Raw genomic sequence first — 21,115 nt, forward strand, 5'->3', positions numbered from 1 at the left:
AGCGTGTCTCTTACCGTAAGGTCTCATTTTAGGTCAGAGCGCAGTCGAAGGATTAAACACATGCAACCAAGAACACATACTAAAACCGGAAGTCAGGGAACATATGCTGCATTTGATTGGCCTAGCCCATAAAAGAACAGATATAGAACGATGACAAATACCAAAATGTTGCGCTTTGACGCTGCCTGGTTGGCAACCAGCTCGTAGCATCGGCTGTGCGTTGACTGCGGGTGAAACAAAGATTTCTTGTCATCCACGCTGTCCAGTTGATGCGTTGCCCAGTTGATCACCAACATTGTCTAAATTTCTATACGATGTGGGCATTGTCAAGAGCTAAAAGTTGCGAGAAAACTTTGCAAAGTACTAGGATGGCAGATACTATTAGAAAGAACCAAGGGCTTGTTCTCTTTGTGAGATCACTTGATTATCATGTCTTCCTCATGTCTTCCACACGTGCCTTGGCTACAAAGTATTGTGGTTCTTGCCCCGCTCGCGTCAGCCTTCACCGCCTCTCACCAGAGCGCGTGCGTCAAGCTTCACCGCTTTGCACCTGGGTTCTAGGAGCAGCAGCTGACATGGGGAAGCACCTGGGCTGGTGCGACAGGTGTGGAAATTATGCTCAGTACTATTATGGGTCTACCTTCTTCGGTCTCCATTGTAGGCAGACTTCTAATTTTAAAAATCTGTGCCGAAAAAAGAAAAAAACAAGTCTAAATTTGAAGAAATATGGTAGTCAAGGTCATTTTCATGCAGCCATTGATAGAAAGAGCAGCAAACATTGACTCAACTCTGGTTCGAATGTCGCTAAAGAGCAGTGTCGCATTCAAAGGACAAGTATAGGCTGTCATAGTATTTGTGGGTGGGTGCTTTTGCAGTTTATGATATTAAAGTCTTGAGATTGATAGGTTCGTAAAACTTGGGGTATGCATTTTTATTGATGGATATTTTAGCAGATATGCTGGTTTTTGCTGGCATTTTACAGAAATTATATTTACAGCCTAGATCAACTACTGAATGTAAAAGGGGGAAAGGAGTGAGGTTTTATTCCAACCAAAGTGTTGGGGTATGATTCCTTTTTCAACCATTTTTTAATACCCATTGTAAATGGAATCTATTCTGACCAGGGCCTCATTTTTTAAAAGAAAGCTCAGAGTTTCTTTTCTGCCCTTTTTATTCATATTACAATAGGTATTAAGTAATATGCTCCATTATCAAAGAGGAGCACCCAGTCATTATCAAAGATTAATACGTTCACTGATGGAATCACTTTTTTTTTTCATTTTCAAGTGATGTGCTAACAGATGGTGGCATCTGCTCCAAAAGCGTCAGTGGCTGTTCCAAACCAATATTTTTCCAGTTGCAGAACCTGCTTCTAAGGGTCAAATGATGCTTCCATCACTGTTTATGCAAATATATCTTGCTTCTATTTTAAACTTGACAAAAACAAAACCCGAATATTGAACGCAGGTTGTCAAGACATCGCTGCCTAACATACCATATTTGCACGAATTTAACGCGACCTTGAATGTAAAAAGAAAAAATATGTTACTATTTTAACACGAGTCGAGGCCACATAAATTTACCACACTCGGGGGCATAGCAGAAGTGAAAAGGCTTGTAACAGTGATAGAGTGCAGGTGAGCTGGTAATGAATCGGCATCTTGTTTCCCATCTCAGGGTCTGTAAGATGTGAAAAGGCAATGGAAATAGAAGAAATATCAGTTTATGTTTTGACTGCACTCATCCTCACTGCTCAGGTCCTTCTGTTTACAATCCACTTGACCACTGCTTGTCTGGTAGTTCCTTTTTCTTTGGTGTGAGCTCCTCCGCAGCTCACAAGCAAAGCAAGGCACGAAGCAGAAGCACAAACACCAGACCACTCTGGAGCAGAAAGTAAAAAGTGCGCAGGCAGGAAAAAGACTGCTGAACCTCATATACAATCACACTTGTTCTTGTTCTGGTCCCTCCGCATAAACAAACACCTCGTGTTGCACGATTGCGTAAACACTGTCGATGGTCTTGGCTTGGCTTGTGTTGACTTGACTTGGACTTGGCTTGAATTGGCCAGTGCCCATATTCCTGCATTTTCGCTGCATTTCTGCAGCATGCTTTCGGCATGCGTTGTACTAACACAAAAGCGATAAAAATGCTTTTTATGTTTTTTATTCCCCCCTTCACGATGCCCAATAGCCATTGAATTCCCCCCCACAACCCCACTTCTTTTCCCACCCGATCTCCTCCATTGAGCCGGAGGGATGGCTTTCTCCAAACTTGTGCACCTCATGGCTGAATTCGATTCCGAATGTAACGCGAGGTGCATTTTGGAGCACGTAATTTCGAAAAAAACACTTGCGTTTTATTTATGCAGATACGGTAAACTTGCATAATTGCAGCGGGTTAGTCCTATTGAATGCGCTTCTCGCCGAGCACCTGTGCACTGCGGGAAAGCAATACCCGTAGAACTAGGTCCGTTGAGTACCCTTCTTATTGAGCACCTGTGCACTGGCAGCAAGCAATACCCGCGGAGTTCGTGGTCTTCGCAGGCATTGCTTTCCTGCAGTGCACATATGCTCAGTGAGAAGTGCACTCAACAGGGCTGACTCACCGCGATCGGCACTTCGATAAGTATGAATAACGCATTTTACCTCGACGCATATATTGAATAGCATATTATTCTAAACTACTATTAGAAAACTTCAATGTTGATGCAACACTATAGTGGGATGCAACCTGAGAACAATCTTTTAGCTCCACCCACAAGCGCATTGCACCCATCTGAAGTGCCTGCGCCGTCGAGAAAGTAGTTCACTAGCAACGTTGCTTTTTCTTCCTCCAGGAAACATGTCTTAAACTACTACAATATTTATTTAATTCATTCAGGACATTTAAATAAGTTAGAATATGTTTTTGTCAACAAAATAGCTGTTTAGTAAAGAAAGAAAGTCATGTCCAATGTACCGTCTTCCCAATTCATTTTCTGTCCAAGATACTGTCTAACACCGTCTAACATACCTCTCAGCAGTGGTAGGCCTCGCGCCTGCTTCGAAATTTTTGTTGGCGATAGCGTCGCTAGATTCTCACGTTGTCGCGCAAAAACTACTGCAAACGCAAGCCGATACCATTAAGATTTCGTGGCGTAACCTCGGGCACGTAAAACACGATGCAAAAAAGCAGAATAATTGTCACAAGAAACTAGCGTTGCGTTGCTAAGGCCAGCAGCCATGTTGAGCTTTTTTTTTTTCAAAAGGATCGCGATTGGTGGACGGAATCGTGACGTCATGAAAACGATTGGCTGGCGTTTCTCGGAGCATCTATCTTTGAGAGGCATTTCCGGTTTTTTCTTAGCTTGCGACTGACTATAGTATTTTATAATTCAACTAAACTTTAAAATGTTCCAGAGTGCAGCTAAAATTAAACACAGGCCTTTAAGCTACCAGCAAGAATTAGTCCTGAAGGGTGTCCGTGCACCACATAGCATCAGAAAACTAAAGTGAACCCATGAGTATTTTTAAAATTTCTTAAAGGGGCCCTGCAATCATATTTAAGCGTCCACCTTTTTTGCGGTTTCCACGTCTCTTGGGATTCAGGCAAGCCAGCAGGCATGGAGAGAGTAACTAAATATCAGTGCGTCATATTTTAACCGGACGACGCGGAAACCTCGTCCACCGACGAGGGCAACCCACGGTACCAAAAGCGCGCAAAATCTGACGTCTTTGGTCCTGGGCTTACTACTGGTCAGAGCCGCTAAAAGCTTCTTTTTAGTCGAAATACAAAATATAAGTGGCGCGAACCGTTTCAATTATTTATAAAAGTAGTTTTTGTTCACTATTATAGATGAAAAAAAAGAAAGAAATGCAGTTTATAAAGTACGGAAACAAGAAATGACCCGTCGACATACCCGCCACCAACCGGTGGAAAAGGCGGCGCATACTAGAAAAGAGTAGTGGGATCAGGCGCCGACACGGAAAGGTCCCGGATGTACGCGGCGGCGCTGCGGTCGTTTTGGGCAGGAGCATCCGACCGGCTCCGATCGTTCCGAAGGCCTTCGGCGGGAAGCTTTGTCTTGCGTTTTGGCCGTTTCGCGGTGTGGCAGCGCAAAGTAGCTCCCATTCTAAACTGATATTTACCCCGTGTTTGCTGTCGTTTCTGGCCAATGAAGTGTCATGCCGAATTAGCCTTTAATCGCGCAGCAAATGCAATGAGAGCCGCTCTGGCTGCCCGCTGCATACATCCTATCTCGAACACGCTTCAATGGCGCCCTCTCGCGCCGTCGACTCGGAGTGCGGCAGCCGTGAGCGCTCGATGAGCCCACTACTTCTCCTCTAGTTCACGGCCACTCTCAAGCAACCAAGGACGTCATGAGGGAGGTTATTTTTTGCTTGTTTTTGTAATTTTAATTTGCCTATAACTTCTAAAATAAAGGGAATTTCGAGAAAAGAAAAGTTTCACTAAGTTACTATGTTCAGTGCGCTCAGGTTCGGTGCAAATTAAAAATTAGTAAAAAGGTCATTGCAGGGCCCCTTTAACAGAAAATATATAATGTGGCTGTCTTCAAACACTTTCCGTAACACACTTCTGTAGCAGAGCGGCATCACTCAAGTGCTGTATCAACATTTGACTGGATCTCACATCCTTGCGGATCGAACACGAGGGCTCATGGAGCTTCTTGAAAACCTGGAATACCAGAGATTTTGATAAAAGCCTTTCAAGGGCCCTTAAAGGGACACTGACACATCAAAATCTTTTTTTTTTATTATGCGAAACGATTGAAAACGATGCCTGGATTCGAAACATGGGAATTCAGTATTTGTGAAGTAAAAAAGCAATTTCCAAATGCCGAATTTGAAGTTCCCGCACGAACGCGCCAGTGGAGTGACGTCAAATATGAGGGGTCCCGTGAGTCTAGTTTGTTTCTTGCGTCCGCTCCGAAACGTGTCTCCGCGACCCGAAGCGAGGAGGTGAGGTGAGGAAGAGAAGGGCGCTGGCGTACCGGGGAACTGGTTTCCTGCGTGCGCAGAAGACGCTGAATCGACGGAGTCACAACCGAAAGTATGATACACAGACACCAAACCCAGTTGTTTTGACCGTTTGACGATTTCCTTTTCGAAGTCTGAGAGGTCGTCGGGCACCTAAAAAAGACCACTTCGTCCGACTCACCGATCACCCTCTACGTGCTACATGCGTCGAGCGTCGCCATGTTTTCCGAGGGAGGATGAAAATTCAGGATGCGACATCACAGCAGACTCCGATTTTCGGTATTTCAAAAAGGGCCGTAGGGCATTCACGGTTGCGTTAAAAAGCATGTTTTACGATTGCCGTTTTTAAATGTTATAGAAATGTTGGCTACAAAGCTTCTAAGTTTCATGATTTTGACGTCAGAAATCAGAAGGAAGGAGGTGAGAAGCAATAGAGAAAAAAAAAAAAAAAAAAAAAACACGTGCGCAGAAAAGTTCTTTTTTTTGAGATGTGGTATTTTTTTGCGTGTCTATGACCAACTTGCATCGTTTTACACAATAAAAAAAATACAACCTTTGGAGTGTCAGTGCCCCTTTAAGTCTTTTTGAAAGTTGCAACAATCCTTGTATTTCTTGAAAATCCAGAAATTGAGTTGTTTCTGCAGATCAAGGCGGTTTGAGAGGTTCGCTTGCGGGAGGCATACATGGAAGCACAAACTCTGGAGTGCGGGCGGTCGGATTACATTACCAAAAAGAAAGAGTGGGGCGCTCTCTCTGGAACCATTTATTTACGTGATTGGGGAGATGCTTTGCTTCTCTTGACTCATCTGAGCCTCAGCGATGCGTGTAGACGTGCACAACATTATCGCGGGAGAAAAGCGCTTGCCCGGTTGCTTTGGCAACCAACATGGTGGCATACTTTTTTCTGCTTCTAGATGCATTGTCATCAAGCCCTGGCCACTGGAAAATGCATCATTTTTTTTCTAAGTGCTTTGCTCCAAGCACGAAAAGCATATCTGACAGCTTTATTCAGGCTAGGATTGTATCTTGCAGTTTTCATTGCGAAGCCGCCGACACTCGCGTAAATCGTCATCATGATTGCGTCGTGCAAGAGGCACCCGTTTTTTAAAGGGTGCTTCAATCCAATCCAAAGCATCTCCCGTGTCATCGCCACTTTTGTTTTGCATTGCCTCAAATTTTTCTTTTCGATACCCTCGAAATTCAAGTCCTTGATTTTTGTATAAAAACTTTTGCACGAACGCTGGTCCCAGAACGCTCGTATTGGTGTAGCACTCGTGTTTAATCTGTGCCCCACTCCGGCCTCCGGGGGGGTGACTGGAAATTCACCAGTATAGCCTCATTGTCTTGGAGGTGTTGAGAGGGTGTGTTCAAACACGTGGTGGAAGAATGCACAGGGGGCAAGGAAGGAAAGAACGAGCACTTCTTTAGAGGAGATGGCAAGGCGCGAAATAGCGGGGTCACAACGCGGTGTTTGACCACAAGAGGTACAAACTTCGTGTTTTGCTCGAGCACTGGTTTTGACGGAGCCCTTATTTGTAAACGTTAAGCACGTTTACATTCTCTAGGCTCAAATTGCGTACCGAGTTTGTCTCTGCAGCATCAAAATTAAGCAACTCAGATTACATTGTGTGCATCACAGGTCAAACCTTGTTATGACCTCACGGAATGGGACACATACAACAGAGGAACGGCCCGTGGATTGATGTTTCTGTATAAGATCAAAAATAGTATAATTGATTCACCAGCTGTATATATCATGCAGCACTCATGACACATCTTCAATTGACATATAATTGTTTTGAACAGATTTGTGCAAATGTTAGCCTAGATATTTTTTATGAAGTGTGTAAATTGAGAAAGTCTGTTGCTATCATTGTTTTGTCCTAAGTTTTTATTTATTTTATTGTGTCGAAACAATCGAGATACTGCTTCATTTTGATAAGTGCAGCACTAAGGGGGCGTCAAGCTGTTTGTGGCTCACTCAAAATATATTATTACTGCCTCACCACAATAGTGCGAGAAAGGAACAAATTTAACTGCATATCATCTTTATGTCCGAGCCTTGGATGCAGCCTTGACGTAGAAAGGCATTCAGTTGCAGTGCAGAGCGTGCAGCCGCCGATTGCCGGTTTTTTGTGCAATTGACGACCGTTCTTGGAGAGGGGACTTTTGTTAGACAGCGCTCGGCGGCAATGAGAACAATTGAGGCTCTTTGTTGCGGGCTTTGTGTACCACCAAGGCAGTGCAGGAACGACAATGACAGGCACAGCAAGCTGAAGGAGGATTGAGGAAGAAGATGGCAAACTGAGAGCACTGGCCCAGCAGCATCTGGAAGCCAGTTCCCATTACACGGCTGCAGACCGGCAGTTCAGGCTCCAATTCTCGTATAATTTGTTTTGTGTAATGTGTGCGACAGGCTGTGGTTCGGGCAGATGTGAGCATATTAATGTGCGTTCTTAGAATGCCTTTGGGAAGCCCAAAGAGACGGACAATATTTTACCCTTCCATCAGTTTTGCGTTCTGGTCTGTGCATTCACTCCAGGACTTCCTGCCAGGGCAGGGGATTGTGTTCCCAAAGGAGCCCGAAGTAGGCTGCCAGTGCACGGACTGCTACAGCGGCAAGGAGCAGTGTTGCCCGCAGCTCGCCAACACCACCTTCATGTACAACAGGCACGGCACCCTGGTGGTGAACCGGGGATGTGCCATCTGGGAGTGCAACAGCCGCTGCAAGTGCAGTAACGACTGCCCCAACCGAGTCGTCCAGAAGGGCAGGCAGGTGGGTCTGCTTCGTCTGCCGCTCACACCAAGCTAGGCCCTTCGTTGACTGAGCCTTGCCAAACTGTTTGTGATGCAGCATTGCATTCTAACTGAAGCTAACTCAGCTGTCGCATGTTTATCTGCTTGCTTGACTTGGCATCGCTCCCCCTAAGAGTCGGATTGGGGAGAGGAGCTCCAGCAGATTGGAGAAACGTAGCACAAGTGGAGAGGGCAGAGCTGTCCTTTAAAGATTTGTGATTGCACTGTGTTTCATTGGTATCTAGTGATAGCTGTGTCTGCTTGTCTTCCATGGCATCGGTCTACGTAAGTGGGGAGGTGGAGGTTTTGCCCAGATAGAGTAAAGAATGTAGCAGAAATGGAGGGTAGAGTTGCCCTTCCCAGATTTGCAACTGCGCTCTATCACCGCCACCTAGAGTCAAGGTCAGAGTGCTTGAAGGCCTGGCGTCGTCAACGTCGGAAGGGGGAGGCGATCCTGGAGGTTGGGTGTCTCCTTAGGCTTCTCTTTTACAGGGATAGGTCCTATGGGCTCTTCTCACCACTGGAAATGACATCCATTGTAGTTGATGTTGTAGTTGCAGTAGGGCGTAGCCATTGGATGTTCGTCGTCGATATTGCCAGATCCTTGAAAATGTTTGCCCTCCTCCCTCGAGAATCCTGGATCCACTGCGCTTGAAACGGGCACGTTACCATGAAGCTACGCCGCAGCTTTGACTAGGTTGCCTCAATGTCCTGTTTAAAGTGATGCCTTTCTTTGTAAGTACCCGATGCTGACTGCACATGCTGTTATAGCACTGTCAATGCCGGGAGCTCGTACCAAAAGACATACTTTCATGTGCTCGGGAATAGAACAAGAAACAAAAGCATTTGGAACCAAACGGTCATAGATCCATTTTCACTATTGTTCATGCACCCCACGGTGCATGAACGCGACACCAGTGCCCAAAGACTTCTGTTACTGTACTGTTAATTAGCATAGGACTGCTCATTTTTACTCTTTTCTTCCTGGTTAGTCAGCTATTCAAATGCCGTACTGCCATATTCAAAACATTACAACAGTGGTTCTCAATGGGGTCCCTGAAGGCCTTCTTGGGGTCCCTGAAGCCCTCAACTCTTAGTCAAGCCGGGCAATCAAACATTTCTTTTTATTGGTGCTGGCTTTCCCACAAAGCTAAATAGACCAAACCATTTGTGCCAAGTTAGTAGGGCTGATTATTCTACTTCAGAGCTCCAAAGTTGGTTTGCACACATTTAGTTTTTAAAGCGCAGCTCTTAGGCACCCATTTGCGGCTTGAGCGGCGTCACCGTCGACGTAATTGCGCGGTGCATTATGGGGCGTTTCGCATGATGATGTCACACGTGACGTCACGTGTGAAATCACAAGGGTCACCAGAGACATCATAGTTAACGTCAGCGCGCATTGCACTATAAGTAAATTTCCCCGCTAAATTCAGCAGAAAAATTTCCTTCTAATTATAGCGGAAAATTTTCCCCGCTGAACTTAGTGGGAAAATTTCGCCGGCTAAATATAGCAGAAAAAATTTCATAAATTTAGTGGAAAGAATTTGCTGCGAAATTCAGCGGAAAAATTTTCCCACTAAATTTAGCGAAAAAAATTCCCTGCTAAATTTAGCAAAAAAATTTCCCCGCTAACTTTTGCAGAAATAATTTCCCATTAAGTTTAACGGAAATATTTCCCTGCTTTATTTTCTGCTAAACTTAGCGGGGAAATGTTTTGCTCTAAATTTAGGAGAAAATTTTCTGTGATAAATTTAGTGGAAAAATTCTCCCATTAAATTTAGTGGAAAAATTCCCAGCTAAATTTAGCAGAAAAAATTCCCCGCTAACTTTAGCGGAAAAAATTCCCTGCTCAATTTAGCAGAAAAGTTTCCCCACTAGCAGGAAAAAATTCCCCGCTAAGTTTAATAGAAAAAGTTCCGCTAAATTTAGCTGAAAAAATTCCAAGCTAAATTTAGCCAAAAAAATCCCCCTCTACTAAATTTAGTAGAAAATTTTCCCCGCTAAATATAGCGGGAGAAAATTCCAAGCTAAATTTGTAGGAAAACTTTTCCCGCTAAATTTCATTGAAAAACTTTCCTGCTAAATTTAGCGGAAAAGTTTCCCCATTAAATTTAGCTGAATAAATTCCCTGCTAAATTTAGCAGAAAAATTTGTCTGTCAATTTAGTGGGAAACTTTCCCCGATCAATTTAGCGGAAAAGAATTCCCTGCTAAATTTAGTGGAACAAAATTCCCTGCTAAATTTAGCCGAAAAATTTCTCTGCTAAGTTTAGCGGAAATAATTTCCCGCTAAGTTTACCAGAAAAATTTCCCCGCTAAGTTTAGTGGAAATAATTTCCTGCTAAGTTTAGCAGAAAAATTTCCCCTCTAAGTTTAGCGGAAATAATTTCCCAGTAAGCTTAACGGAAAAATTTACCCGCTAACCTTTCCGCTATACTTAGCGGGAAAATGTTTTCCTCTAAATTGAGGAAAAAATTTTCCATGCTAAATTTAGCGGAAAAATTTCCCCACTAAATTTAGCGGAAAAAATTCTCCGCTAAATTTAGAGGAAAAATGTTCTCGCTTTATTTTTTTGCTAAACTTAGCTGGGAAATGTTTTCCGCTAAATTTAGCAAAACAATTTGCCGCTAAATTTTGCGGAACAATTTCCCCGCTAAATTAAGCAGAAAAACTTCCCGTGTAAATTTAGCGGAAGATTTTCCCCACTAAATTTAACGGGATTCCCCTAAAACGGAATCGAGCAGGAGAGGAGGAAAGGGTATGTATGAGGAGGAGGGGCATACCCTCCTGTCTATACCTTCCCCTCCTCCTCCTCAAGAGCTGCGCTCTAATTCAGCATCACAGGGGATTGTGAACATCTTTCATTTCTTTCTCATTTGCCCCTTTGTAATTGTAAACATTCAATACCCCCTCTCCCTCCTAGTGGATGGGGGCCCCCATCCCCTCCACGGATCCAGAATGGCTGAGAACCACTGTGTTACAAAATACCATTTTAAATCACCCGTTTGTATAAATAACATCTTAATTATTTCTGAGGTTGGGGTTGCAAGTCGTTATATGACCTCTATAACGGAGGAAATGACGCTACCCCCTAATTACCAGAGGTCAACTGCCGTCTCGTCGCTGCTGTTCTCCGCCGTGACCTCAGAGGGTGGAACTGCATGTTCCTCGACTTGGGACATTTAATCATTCCCTTTTGGGTAACCTTTCATGTGTTCATGAGATTTGAGTGTCTACAAAGAACATTGAGACGCTGCAGAAGAGGGCATGCTTAGAAGTCATCAGTGAGCCCAAGCACGACGTCTTAAGTTGATGCACGGCCGGATTTCAAAAGTGGTCCTGCTATACACCGTATCGTGGCTTGCATCTTCTGTCAATGTCATGCATGCATGTTTACCTGTGCTTATTTTATGCTACGGCTTCTGTGTTTTCTTTCGGCTGTGGTGAAACTCGTACTTCTTTAAGTCTCGTGAGATACCGAGGCATCAATTCATTGTTGTCTGAAGGGTAATACAGGATAGACCACTTACAATGTAACCGTTTATAGTGCAGAACTGGGTATAACGCAGTTTTTTTAAACCACCAGTTCACCTCCCATAGAACTCCATGTAATTACATACCGCTTAAAATGCAGGCGCGCGAAGGGAAATACCGGTTGTAGTGCGGTTTCTGGAACATCTTGCCGACCGCGCCGACGACCGGAGCAGCGAGCACGCTTCCCTGTGCGACACTAGATAACGGCGCTGACGGCACTAGCCGCAAGCAGCACTCGCGGGACAAGGAGGTTGCTCGAAGAAGCGGGGAGCAGCGAAGAGAAAGGCTTCAGTTGCCATAGCGACGGAGGGACGCACGCGCGTGTCGTTCACGTGCATGGGTCCCTCCGCTGCGTTGGAAAACAACTGCAACAACAGACCAATCGCAGGTCGAGGAGAAGTTTTCGCGCGCTTTGCATGCCGGTCGCAGGCCGGCTTCTTCTATTCGCAAACATGGCGTCGGTTGTGATCGTCGTCGTAGATGGCGTGGTGGAAGCTCATCGTTCCGCGTAAAAGCGCTATCCTTGACTGTGAATTTTCGTTGTGTGCCGCTATGACAACCCAGCACGTACTAGAAAGGAAGATCCACCTACTCGTGCGGCGATGTCGTGGCAGCACTCTCAAGACGGCAGAAACGCCCGTGTCGTCGTGTTTGTTTACTTCGACTACAGTGGTGCTTTCTAAGCATTTGTGTCCTCGAACATCGCCCGGATTTCTTATTTGGCGCATTTCATGCGTGTGCTCAAGTTGAACGTATTACTGGCGCGTTTCGTATGAAGGATGCGAATTTTCACACGTTTTCATCACCGGAGAAAAGTGATTAGGGTTAGCAATCCTGAACGCTCGCAACGTCCGTCCGCAACCCGCTACGCCGTTAAAAGGCTGCGCCAGGCAAAAGCTGCTTATTTCTTTCAAAATGTGTGACACACTTGAGACAAAACTGTACTAGTCTGGTGAAATAAAGACTTTCCTCAAACTAAGCTTTATTTTTCATCTAACATAAAATAAATTCTTTTACAAAGGTAAGTGTCTCATGGCATGTATTTGGGCCTGAAAAATTGATGTTTTGGTTATAGCGCGGTACCGCTTATAGTGCAGATTTTCGCGACTCCCGTTACATACGTTATATGCGGTCTACACTGTACTCAAATTTACTTATGGTGGTGGATTTATTGCATCAATACTTTTAGCAGGTGAGAACTACATATGCCTAACCCTGTTGAATAAACTTGAGACTGGGGCAGAAACGAACATATAAGTCTAAGGAACAGAAAAGGACAGGACGACGTCTCATGCTTTAGACGTCGTCTCACGATGCTTGAGACGTCGTTCTGTCCTTTTCTGTTCCTTCGACTTATACATTCATTTCTGTTCCAGTCTCAGGTTTATTCAACATGGTTAACATTCACCAGCTTGTCTGCACCGTTACTATATTATATATGCCTTTTGTTTGTCGTATGGTATGGTACTCAAGCAGAATGCTGCAAATAAAAGTGTAGGTTTCGTGATAGAATCATTTCTGTGTCCTTATATCTGTTTTTATCAAGGCATCCGTCTCTCGACAAAGCTACTGGCTCATGGAGGGTTTGCTGTTCTCTCGTTAAAGTTTCTGTTGCAGTGAAAAATAAGCCATTTGGCTCAAATGAAACTTAAGAAATAAAAAAAGCATTAGTGTGTCTCATTAGTACCGTATAAACCAAAATATAGGTCGAATTTATTTTTTAAAATGGACCTGAAAAACTTGACCTCTTATATAACAATCATTGGCCAAAAATACAAAAATAATCTCGCAACACTGGGTAGCTGAAGCCGCCATCTTGTTTTTCTTTGCAATCGCCTAGCACTGATCCACTTGTCACGACGGTCACGATTTCCTTTCACTTGTGCTCCTTGTTTTGTTGAATCTACCGTTGTCACTCCCAGAGTGGTAATGAGCGGAAGTAGAAGACCGTTCACAGTAGCCTTCAAGAAGAAGGCCTATGCAGAGATCCACTGGAATCTTGCATTGCTGCGAGAGTTCGGTGAATCGGAGAAGAGCATACACTACTGGCGAGGCCAGAGACAAAAACTGGCAGTGTGCAGCAAGGCGAAGAAAACTAAATTTCGTGGAAAGACTGCGGTGTACCCTGAATTGGAAACAAAGGTGGCGAATTTCATTCGGACTCTGCGTGCCAGATTGCTACCTGTGACGTTGGAGTGAATCCGTACAAAAGCCGTCGAGGTCGCTCGTGCCTCCGGGCTCTCAAGGGCGCAATTCAAAGGGACGGCATCGTCCCTTTGAATTGCGTTAGTGAACTCGTCGTTGGACGAAGTTTCTGAAGAATCTGAGTTGTAACGCTCGCGCACCTCCTGTTTTATTGCGTGCGAACCAATTAAATAAATGTGCCATGTTTTCTCGTCCTTCCGTATACTTGGCCAAATTTGTTACCAAGGTAATGTTGCATTTTCTAGCTACAAAAACTTTTTTCGATTTTTGCAACTTCTAAATTAGGGGGTCGGTTTATGTTCTGGTTCAACCTATATTCCAGTTTAAACAGTAGTAAAATTGCATTTCAACAAATTAACTTAAAAGAAACACGGAAAAATAGAAACTCTTTCGAGGTAATATTTTTCTGCTTTTATCTTTTATCAGTTTTATTCTTAAGTAATGAAACTGTCTTTTGCTGGAAAATAAAACAGTATCTTAAAAAAGCGTCATTGCTTTTGTAGGGAATGCTCTTCATCACCCTTTGACTCTGTATGCATTGTGTTGTCACTAAGAGCTGTCTTGCCATGTCACACCGCTGAGCATCTTGCCATTCCATGGAAAGTGTTTACCACATCAGAAAGACTGCTTACAAACACCTTTTTAGGCATCACTGTACACACTCTTTGTTCTCACACTGCACCTCAATAATCCTATGCCCTTGTACATTTGTCTAGCTTAATTGCTGTTTAGAGCAATCATTTTAGCTAATAAGACATGCCTGCATTGCTACACTTGTAGTTATGAAGTAGATCTGCTTGTAATGCTTTGGCCTCCAGTCCCTTCCCATGTAACAAAATTTGATTCCTAGTCCATCTGTTATTTCTAAATGACTTTCTAGATAATGCATCTTGCTTGAGTCAACAAAAACTCTCACTATAACGGCACATGTATGGAGTTACACACAAACACAAGTTGCCACAGGCCACAAAAACAATCGCACATAATGACACAATCACAGCAGACAAAACATTCACACAGTGCTGACTCACAACTCATTCTATATTTGCACTAAAATTGGCTTCTTTTTCTTTAACGTCCCATGAACTGAGGATAATGTGCGTTTATGCTATAGTAGAAAGATAAGTTAATTATCCTGATACAGTGAGCGATGGAGTGCTAAAAAGATTTATTGTCATACCTGGCAATATTTTCCGCTTCCACTATCTCTAGTCAGTTGGCTACTGCTTCTGCCTAGCACTCTACACCTATCTAGATGTGCCGCACATCTGCAGTCACGGCAATGTAGACTTAAATGTCCCGAGTTGTCTATAGTTATGTTGTTGTGCTCGCGGAGTCGATCGTTTAAACATCTGCGAGTCTAGCCAATATATTGTTTCCCACAGGAGAGGGGAAAGGAATATACTCCCCCTTCTTTGCATGGAACGAAACTGGTCTGGTGCTTTTTGTGCAGCTCCCTGAATGTTGTGAATGATTGTTCACTTTCTTGCATAAGCTGGAAAGCTTGTTTGGAGCCGAGAAGATGACTTTGATGCTGGCCCTGTTTGCCACTTTCTTAAGACCATGAGAGACGTGGATGTGAGGCACAGCAATGGGTTTAGTTGACCTGTCTCTTGGTTTTCGTCTGATGACATCTTTTTTTGTTCTCTGAGAAGGTTCTCCGCCACTGATGTTAATAAGGAAGTGGGATACCCTGCTGATGACAGGCGACAAATTTGTGCACAGAAGTTTGTTTTGATCATATGTTTACATGATTTGCTAAGCGAGTTTATAAGGCAATGTTTGGCTATGCCCCTCTTAACTAGCTTGGAGTGTGCAGAAAATAAGTTAAGGAGCGGCTTGTTTCTTTGTGGCTCGTACAACCAGCATATGTGAAAGGTCAGTAGAGATATTTGTAGATCCAGGAGTCTAATGGGGGAAATTTCAGTGGGAAGTTTGCACGTGAGCTCCAACAGATTCATGCACTTCTTGAAGGTGGGCAGAACTTTGGCCATCGTGGTGGGAAACTTGCTTTTGTCGACGTCAAGGGAGATGATGTAATCTTCTACGTAACAAAATATCCTCACGACTTCTGGGGAGTCTGAGCTTTTTTGCAGCAGTCTGTCATGGTGCGCAATGTATAAATGTCGCTGAGAACAGCTGCGATACAAGACCCTATGCAAACCGCTTTCTTTTTCTTTCGAAGTATGTATTTCCATCCTAAGTGACGAACGTGGATTGCAGGTAGGCAGCAATCAACTCGAGAAATCTGTCTTGGGGGATGCCCAAAGCGTTCTGGATTGCGATGGGCCCAAAAGAATCAATGCTTTCCTCAATGCAGTGTAAAAGACGGTCCTGAAGTAGTATCAGGGTGTCTAGCGACCGGGAAAACCAGGAATTGTCAGGGAAATTTTATTTACTGGGAAAAATCAGGGAATTGTCTGGAATATTGTCAAAAAATTGCGGTGGCTTACCTTGGCTATGCCAGGGTATGCGTAGCGTGAGCTTATGCGCGCAAAATCAGAGGCGCTATCAAGCAGCTCCGGTGCAGCGTCGGACTTGGCTACTGCGCAACGGAGGCACACAGCCGGGCATGCGGTGGCGCCAGTGCGTGTGTTGCAGCTATAACGTCACTCCTCTGAAATGCGCAGATTGGCGAGGCACATGCATTAACGGCGGAACGCGCGGCAACGGCGGCTCTGGCGGCTCCGGCGCGCCAGCTGTGCACCGTGTGATGTCGCTGCTCTTCGCGCTTGCACAGCATGGCTCTTTGACAGCCACGCGAAACTGCTCAATCTCGGCCAGTGTAGCTCACGCTACAAAAGCGAGCCTAGTCAGGGAAAATGAGCCAGAAACGCCATCGAGTGCCCTGAGCAAAGACTTGAAAACTTTGGTGCAGAAAACTAGGCAATAAATTCTGCTTGGAGCGGAGCACGGGCTCTGCTGGCCTGATATAGAGTGTGCTACCTGATACAGAAGGAACAGCCGAGAAATCCAGTCCAAGCCTTGGATTGGATTGGATTGAGAGCTCTACACTAGTCTATATCGAGTTAGAGCTACTAGATTCAGTAACAAATAGAAAAGCCACAGACCCTTATCCAATCCAAGCCGTAAGCCAAAATTATCCGACAGTGTGTATCGGGCGGCCATGCTGCTATTCAGTTGTTGATGTATGTGTTTGAGTGTCGTGTTTCCGGTAGTGGCCTCTTCACTGACGATGTCGGCAGCAAGAAAGCGTTTGTGATATCCGGACTGGACGAACCCATGCAAAATGATCCTCACAGTGCTCAATGCTCAAGGCCTTGTGTTGTAATGGTCTCACATACTTAAACCACCTCTACAGTGGTCAGGAAATTTCACCTGAAATTGTTAAGGAAAACCTGGAAAAGTCGGGGAATTTCAAAATAATTTGCTAGATACCCTGAGTATGTAGTACGCATCTTTTATGTCTAATGAAAAGGTGTTTAAGTTGCTGTAGTAACGCTCACACAGGAACCTCACTAATTCATTCGAGCTCCTAATTAAGAACAGATCATCAATTGTGAAAAGATTCAGTTCTTTTTTAAGTAATAAGGCGACCGACTTGCCACGTTCCCTTTTCGGAGGCGATAACTCTGAGAAAGCATTAGGTTTTGTGAGTGTTGGCACTAAAAAATAATTCAAAGCTTAAAATTTTGCTGCAATCTATGGGGACATGAAAGAACTGTCCTGTCTGTGTGTGTCTGTCCCTATATTTTATTCTTTCGTGTTTCAAGTCATGTAAGAGGAAAGATTTTTTAACTTCATCAACAGACACCTGCCGACATCTGCCGCAGGTGGTGCAACGAGTCCTGAGGCTTGGTCCTAAGTTTGCGGTAGAACCAAATAAGTTGGCACCTGAACTGCTATCGATGGTCAGACAAGCGGCTCATCGTGCTCCAGAAGCTGAATCTTACTGCATCACCTCTGAAGGACAGAATATAAAGTGCAAAAAAAAAAAAATGACGGGACAAAGAGGAGAGTAAACAGTAAAAAAAATGTTTACTCTCCTTTTGGTCCTGTCGTTTTTTGGCGCTTTATATTCTGACCATGGACCAACTGGCCCAAATTTCCACTTTACTTCTGAAGCAGTTGGTATACTCTTGTGAAAGAAGTCCCGAGCCTCATCCCTACCAACCAAAAAAGTTGTGATCTACCTAAAGGAGCATGTCCTGTCTCAAGTGCCGGCTGATGAAGGAGGAGGATTCGTGCTCATGCACCACGACTTGTTTGGAGAAAAAGCCTTCTCGGCCATTGAGTCCGGTTTTCAATGGCACAATGCCTGGAATTATTTTTCAGTGCCAAGACTCTCAAAACCGAATGCCCACTCAGAGTTATCGTCTTTGAAAAGGGAACCTGGCAAAAGTCGGTCGCCTTATTTCTTCAAGAAAAACTGAATCTTCTCACGATTGATGATCTGTTATTAGTTAGGAGCTCCAACGAATTAATAAGGTTTCTGTCTGAGTGTAACGACAGCAACTTAAATGCCTTTGTAATTGACATAAAAGATCTGTATTATGCACTACCTCAGGACCGTCTTTTACACAGCGTTGAAGAAAGCATTGATTCTTTCGGGTCCGGCGCATTCCAGAACACTTCAGGCATCCCCCAAGACAGATTTCTCAAGTTGATTGCCACCTACCTGCAATCCACGTTCGTCATTTGGGATAGAAATGCATACTTGCAAAAACAAGGGTTTTGCATAGGGTCTTGTGTCGCAGCTGTTCTCAGTGACATTTACGTTGCGCTTCATGACAGACTGCTGCAAAAACGCTCAGACTCCCCGGAAGTCGTGAACATATTTGGTTGCATAGACGATTAGATCATCTTCTTTTAGTTCTACAAATGCAAGTTTCCCACCACGATGGCCAAAGTTCTGTCCACTTTCGAAGAGTGCATGAATCTGTTGGAGCTCACGCATGAGCTTCCTGTTAAAAAATTAATTAGATTCCTGGATGTACGATTATTTTTACTGATCTTTCACGTATGCTGGTTGTACGAGCCATGAGGAAACAAGCTGCTTCTTAACTTCAATTCTGCACAGTCCAAGCTGGTTAAGGGGCATTGTCAAACCTTGCCTTAAAAACTCACTTAGCAAATCATGTAAACATATGATAAAAACAAGCTTCTTTGCACAAAGTTGTCGCCTGTCATCAGCAGGGTATCCCACTTCCTTATTAACATCAGTGGCAGAGGACCTTCTCAGAGACCAGAAAAAGGATTTCATCAGACAAAAACCAAGAGACAGATCAACTAGACCCATTGTTGTGCCTTACATCCACAACGTCTCCCATGGTCTTAAAAAAGTTGTGAACAGGGCCAACATCGAAGTCATCTTCTCGGCTCCAAACGAGCTTTCCAGCTTATAAAAGAAAGTGAACAATCCTTCTCGACATTCAGGGAGCTGCACAAAAAAAAAACACCAGACCAGTTTCGTTCTGTGCACAGATGGATTAGCATATTTCTTTCCCCTCTCCTGTGGGAAGCAACACATCGGCCAGGCTGGGAGGTGTTTAAACGATTGACTCCGTTAGCATAACAACAACATAACTAGAGCCAACTCGGGACATTTAGGTCTACATTGCCATGATTGCAGATGTGCGGCACATCTATAGAGGTGTAGAGTGCCATGCAGAAGCAGTAGCCAACTGACTAGAGATAGTGGAAGCGGAAAATATTGCCTGGTATGACAATAAATTTGTTGGTACTCCATCGCTCACTTTATCAGGAAAAGAAGTAGCTCATCTTTCTACTGTAGGATAAATGCACATTATCGTCAGCTCATGGGACGTTGAAGAAAAAGGAGCCAAGTTTCACAAACGTATCGAAAAGGCTTAGAAGAAAAAGAAATGCAAATATACATTGAGTTGTGAGTCAGCACTGTATGAATATTTTTTCTGCTGTGTTTTTGTGGCCTGTGGTGACTTATGTTTGTGTGTAACTCCATACTGGCACTGTTATTATTGCGAAAGCATTAACTGTCTCATGGAGTGAGCCGACTTCATCAGCTTTGAAACCATGTAAAACGGCACCTTAATGAAACTATGCACAAAGCTAACCATTTACACTTCGGTCCCATTGGCTGGCGTGCGTCAGCGAGTCTCTCATTGGCTACTGCACGTCAATTTGTGTGGTGTCATCCAGACTGTGTTATCACACTGTTGTGTTATCACTGATCACCGCAATCGTTTTCCTCTTATTAGTTGTACGGCACGTGTTAATATATACGGTGCATGTTATAAACCAAGGAGTTCGTTCTGCTAAGAACTATGTTGCTCTCGGTTCCTTCCTCACACCGCAAGGCACACGACAGTTCTAACAATCGCTCACCCAATGGCGCTGCATGTCCGCGAGGCAGCGGCTCCACCGTTCCACGCCCGAAGTCGGCGCGTTGTACACTGTAAATTGAAGAAGGGAGCGAAGAGCGGCGTGTGTGCTTTCGCATTCACAACTCATAAGAAGTGCTTAGGTGTATCTCGAGCCTTTTCTGAGACAGATAATTAACTATCCCCAGCTGCCGTTTTGTTCAACAAGAACTCGTTTTTACGACGGCCTACTTAAGCGCAACGCCTTCACATCCGCATTATCCCAAGCCTCCCTCCCAACCCAATTGCCTTCACCCATGATGTCACGGGGGGAGCGCTACTGCCTTGACTCTAGGTGGTGTTGGCTCTATATGTTCCACTAACCACCTTTGCCGTCTACATCTGCTTGTCTTGTGTGGCATCACTCTGCCTATAAGTAAAAAGTTGCCCCAATAAACTTGAGAACATAGCATAAGTAGAGAGGGTAGAGTTCTCCTTTCTTGATTTGCAACTGTAACACTGTTCCTCTGGCCACCTGCACTGTCTGCATCTGTTTATCTTGCGTGGCATCTCTCCTAAGAGGAGAGGTGGAAGGGGTGCCCCAGCAGATTGGAGAAGGTTGTGCAAGTGGAGAGGGTAGTTGCCCTTTCTATGTTTGCAACTGTACTGTTTTCTATTGACCACCTGCACTGTGCCTTCTTGTCTTGTCTGGCATCGCTCCTCCTAAAAGTGAATGCTAAAGGGGTGCCTTAGTATAGTGGAAAGGTAGCACAAGAGGAGAGGGTAAAGTTTCCCTTTCCAGGTTTGCAACTGCACTTTATTTTTTCCTTTGACCACCTGTGCTATGTATCCTTGTCTTGAGTGGCATTGCTCCCCCTAAGAGTGGAGGTGGAAGAGGTGCCTCAGTGGAGCAGAGAAGTTTCTGCAAGTGGGGAGGCTAGAGTTGCCCTGTCTAGATTTGCAACTTCACTCTATGTATTCCATTGGCCACCTACACTATGCCTTCTTGTGTTGTGTGGCCTCACTTCCCCTAAACGTGAAGGTTAAAGGGGTGCCCCAGTAGAGTGGAAAGGTAGCACAAGTGAAAAGGGTAGAGTTGCCCTTTTCAGATTTGCAACTGTGCTCTATGTTTCTTTGGCCACCTTCACTATATATGTCTCCTTGTCTTGCATGGCATCGCTCCCCCTACTGAAGGGGTGCCTCAGCAGAGGAAAAGGTAGCAGAAGTGAAGAGGGTAAAGTTGCCATGTTGCATTTGTACCTGCCTTTTCCTGCTCTATTGGTCACTTGCACTATTAATTTTT

The 21,115-nt window shown here is 44.4% G+C and overlaps 1 protein-coding gene across 4 annotated transcripts in view; it reads left to right on the forward strand.

Moving 5' to 3' along the window:
- Positions 1-21,115, forward strand: part of LOC115322654 (histone-lysine N-methyltransferase SUV39H2) — a 193,703-nt gene that overhangs the window by 69,766 nt on the left and 102,822 nt on the right. For all 4 annotated transcript variants that reach the window (XR_006076672.1, XR_006076671.1, XM_029983005.4 and 1 more), the window contains exon 8: positions 7,519-7,752. Coding sequence is in view for 2 of the 4 variants with exons in the window: in XM_029983005.4 (XP_029838865.2) it covers positions 7,519-7,752 (234 nt within the window). In the remaining 2 variants the exon portion in view is untranslated. The remainder of the gene's footprint in view (positions 1-7,518; positions 7,753-21,115) is intronic.

Source organism: Ixodes scapularis, unplaced genomic scaffold (assembly GCF_016920785.2).
Source record: "Ixodes scapularis isolate PalLabHiFi unplaced genomic scaffold, ASM1692078v2 PGA_scaffold8__174_contigs__length_109621045, whole genome shotgun sequence".
In the NCBI taxonomy this organism is placed as follows: Eukaryota; Metazoa; Arthropoda; class Arachnida; order Ixodida; family Ixodidae; genus Ixodes; species Ixodes scapularis.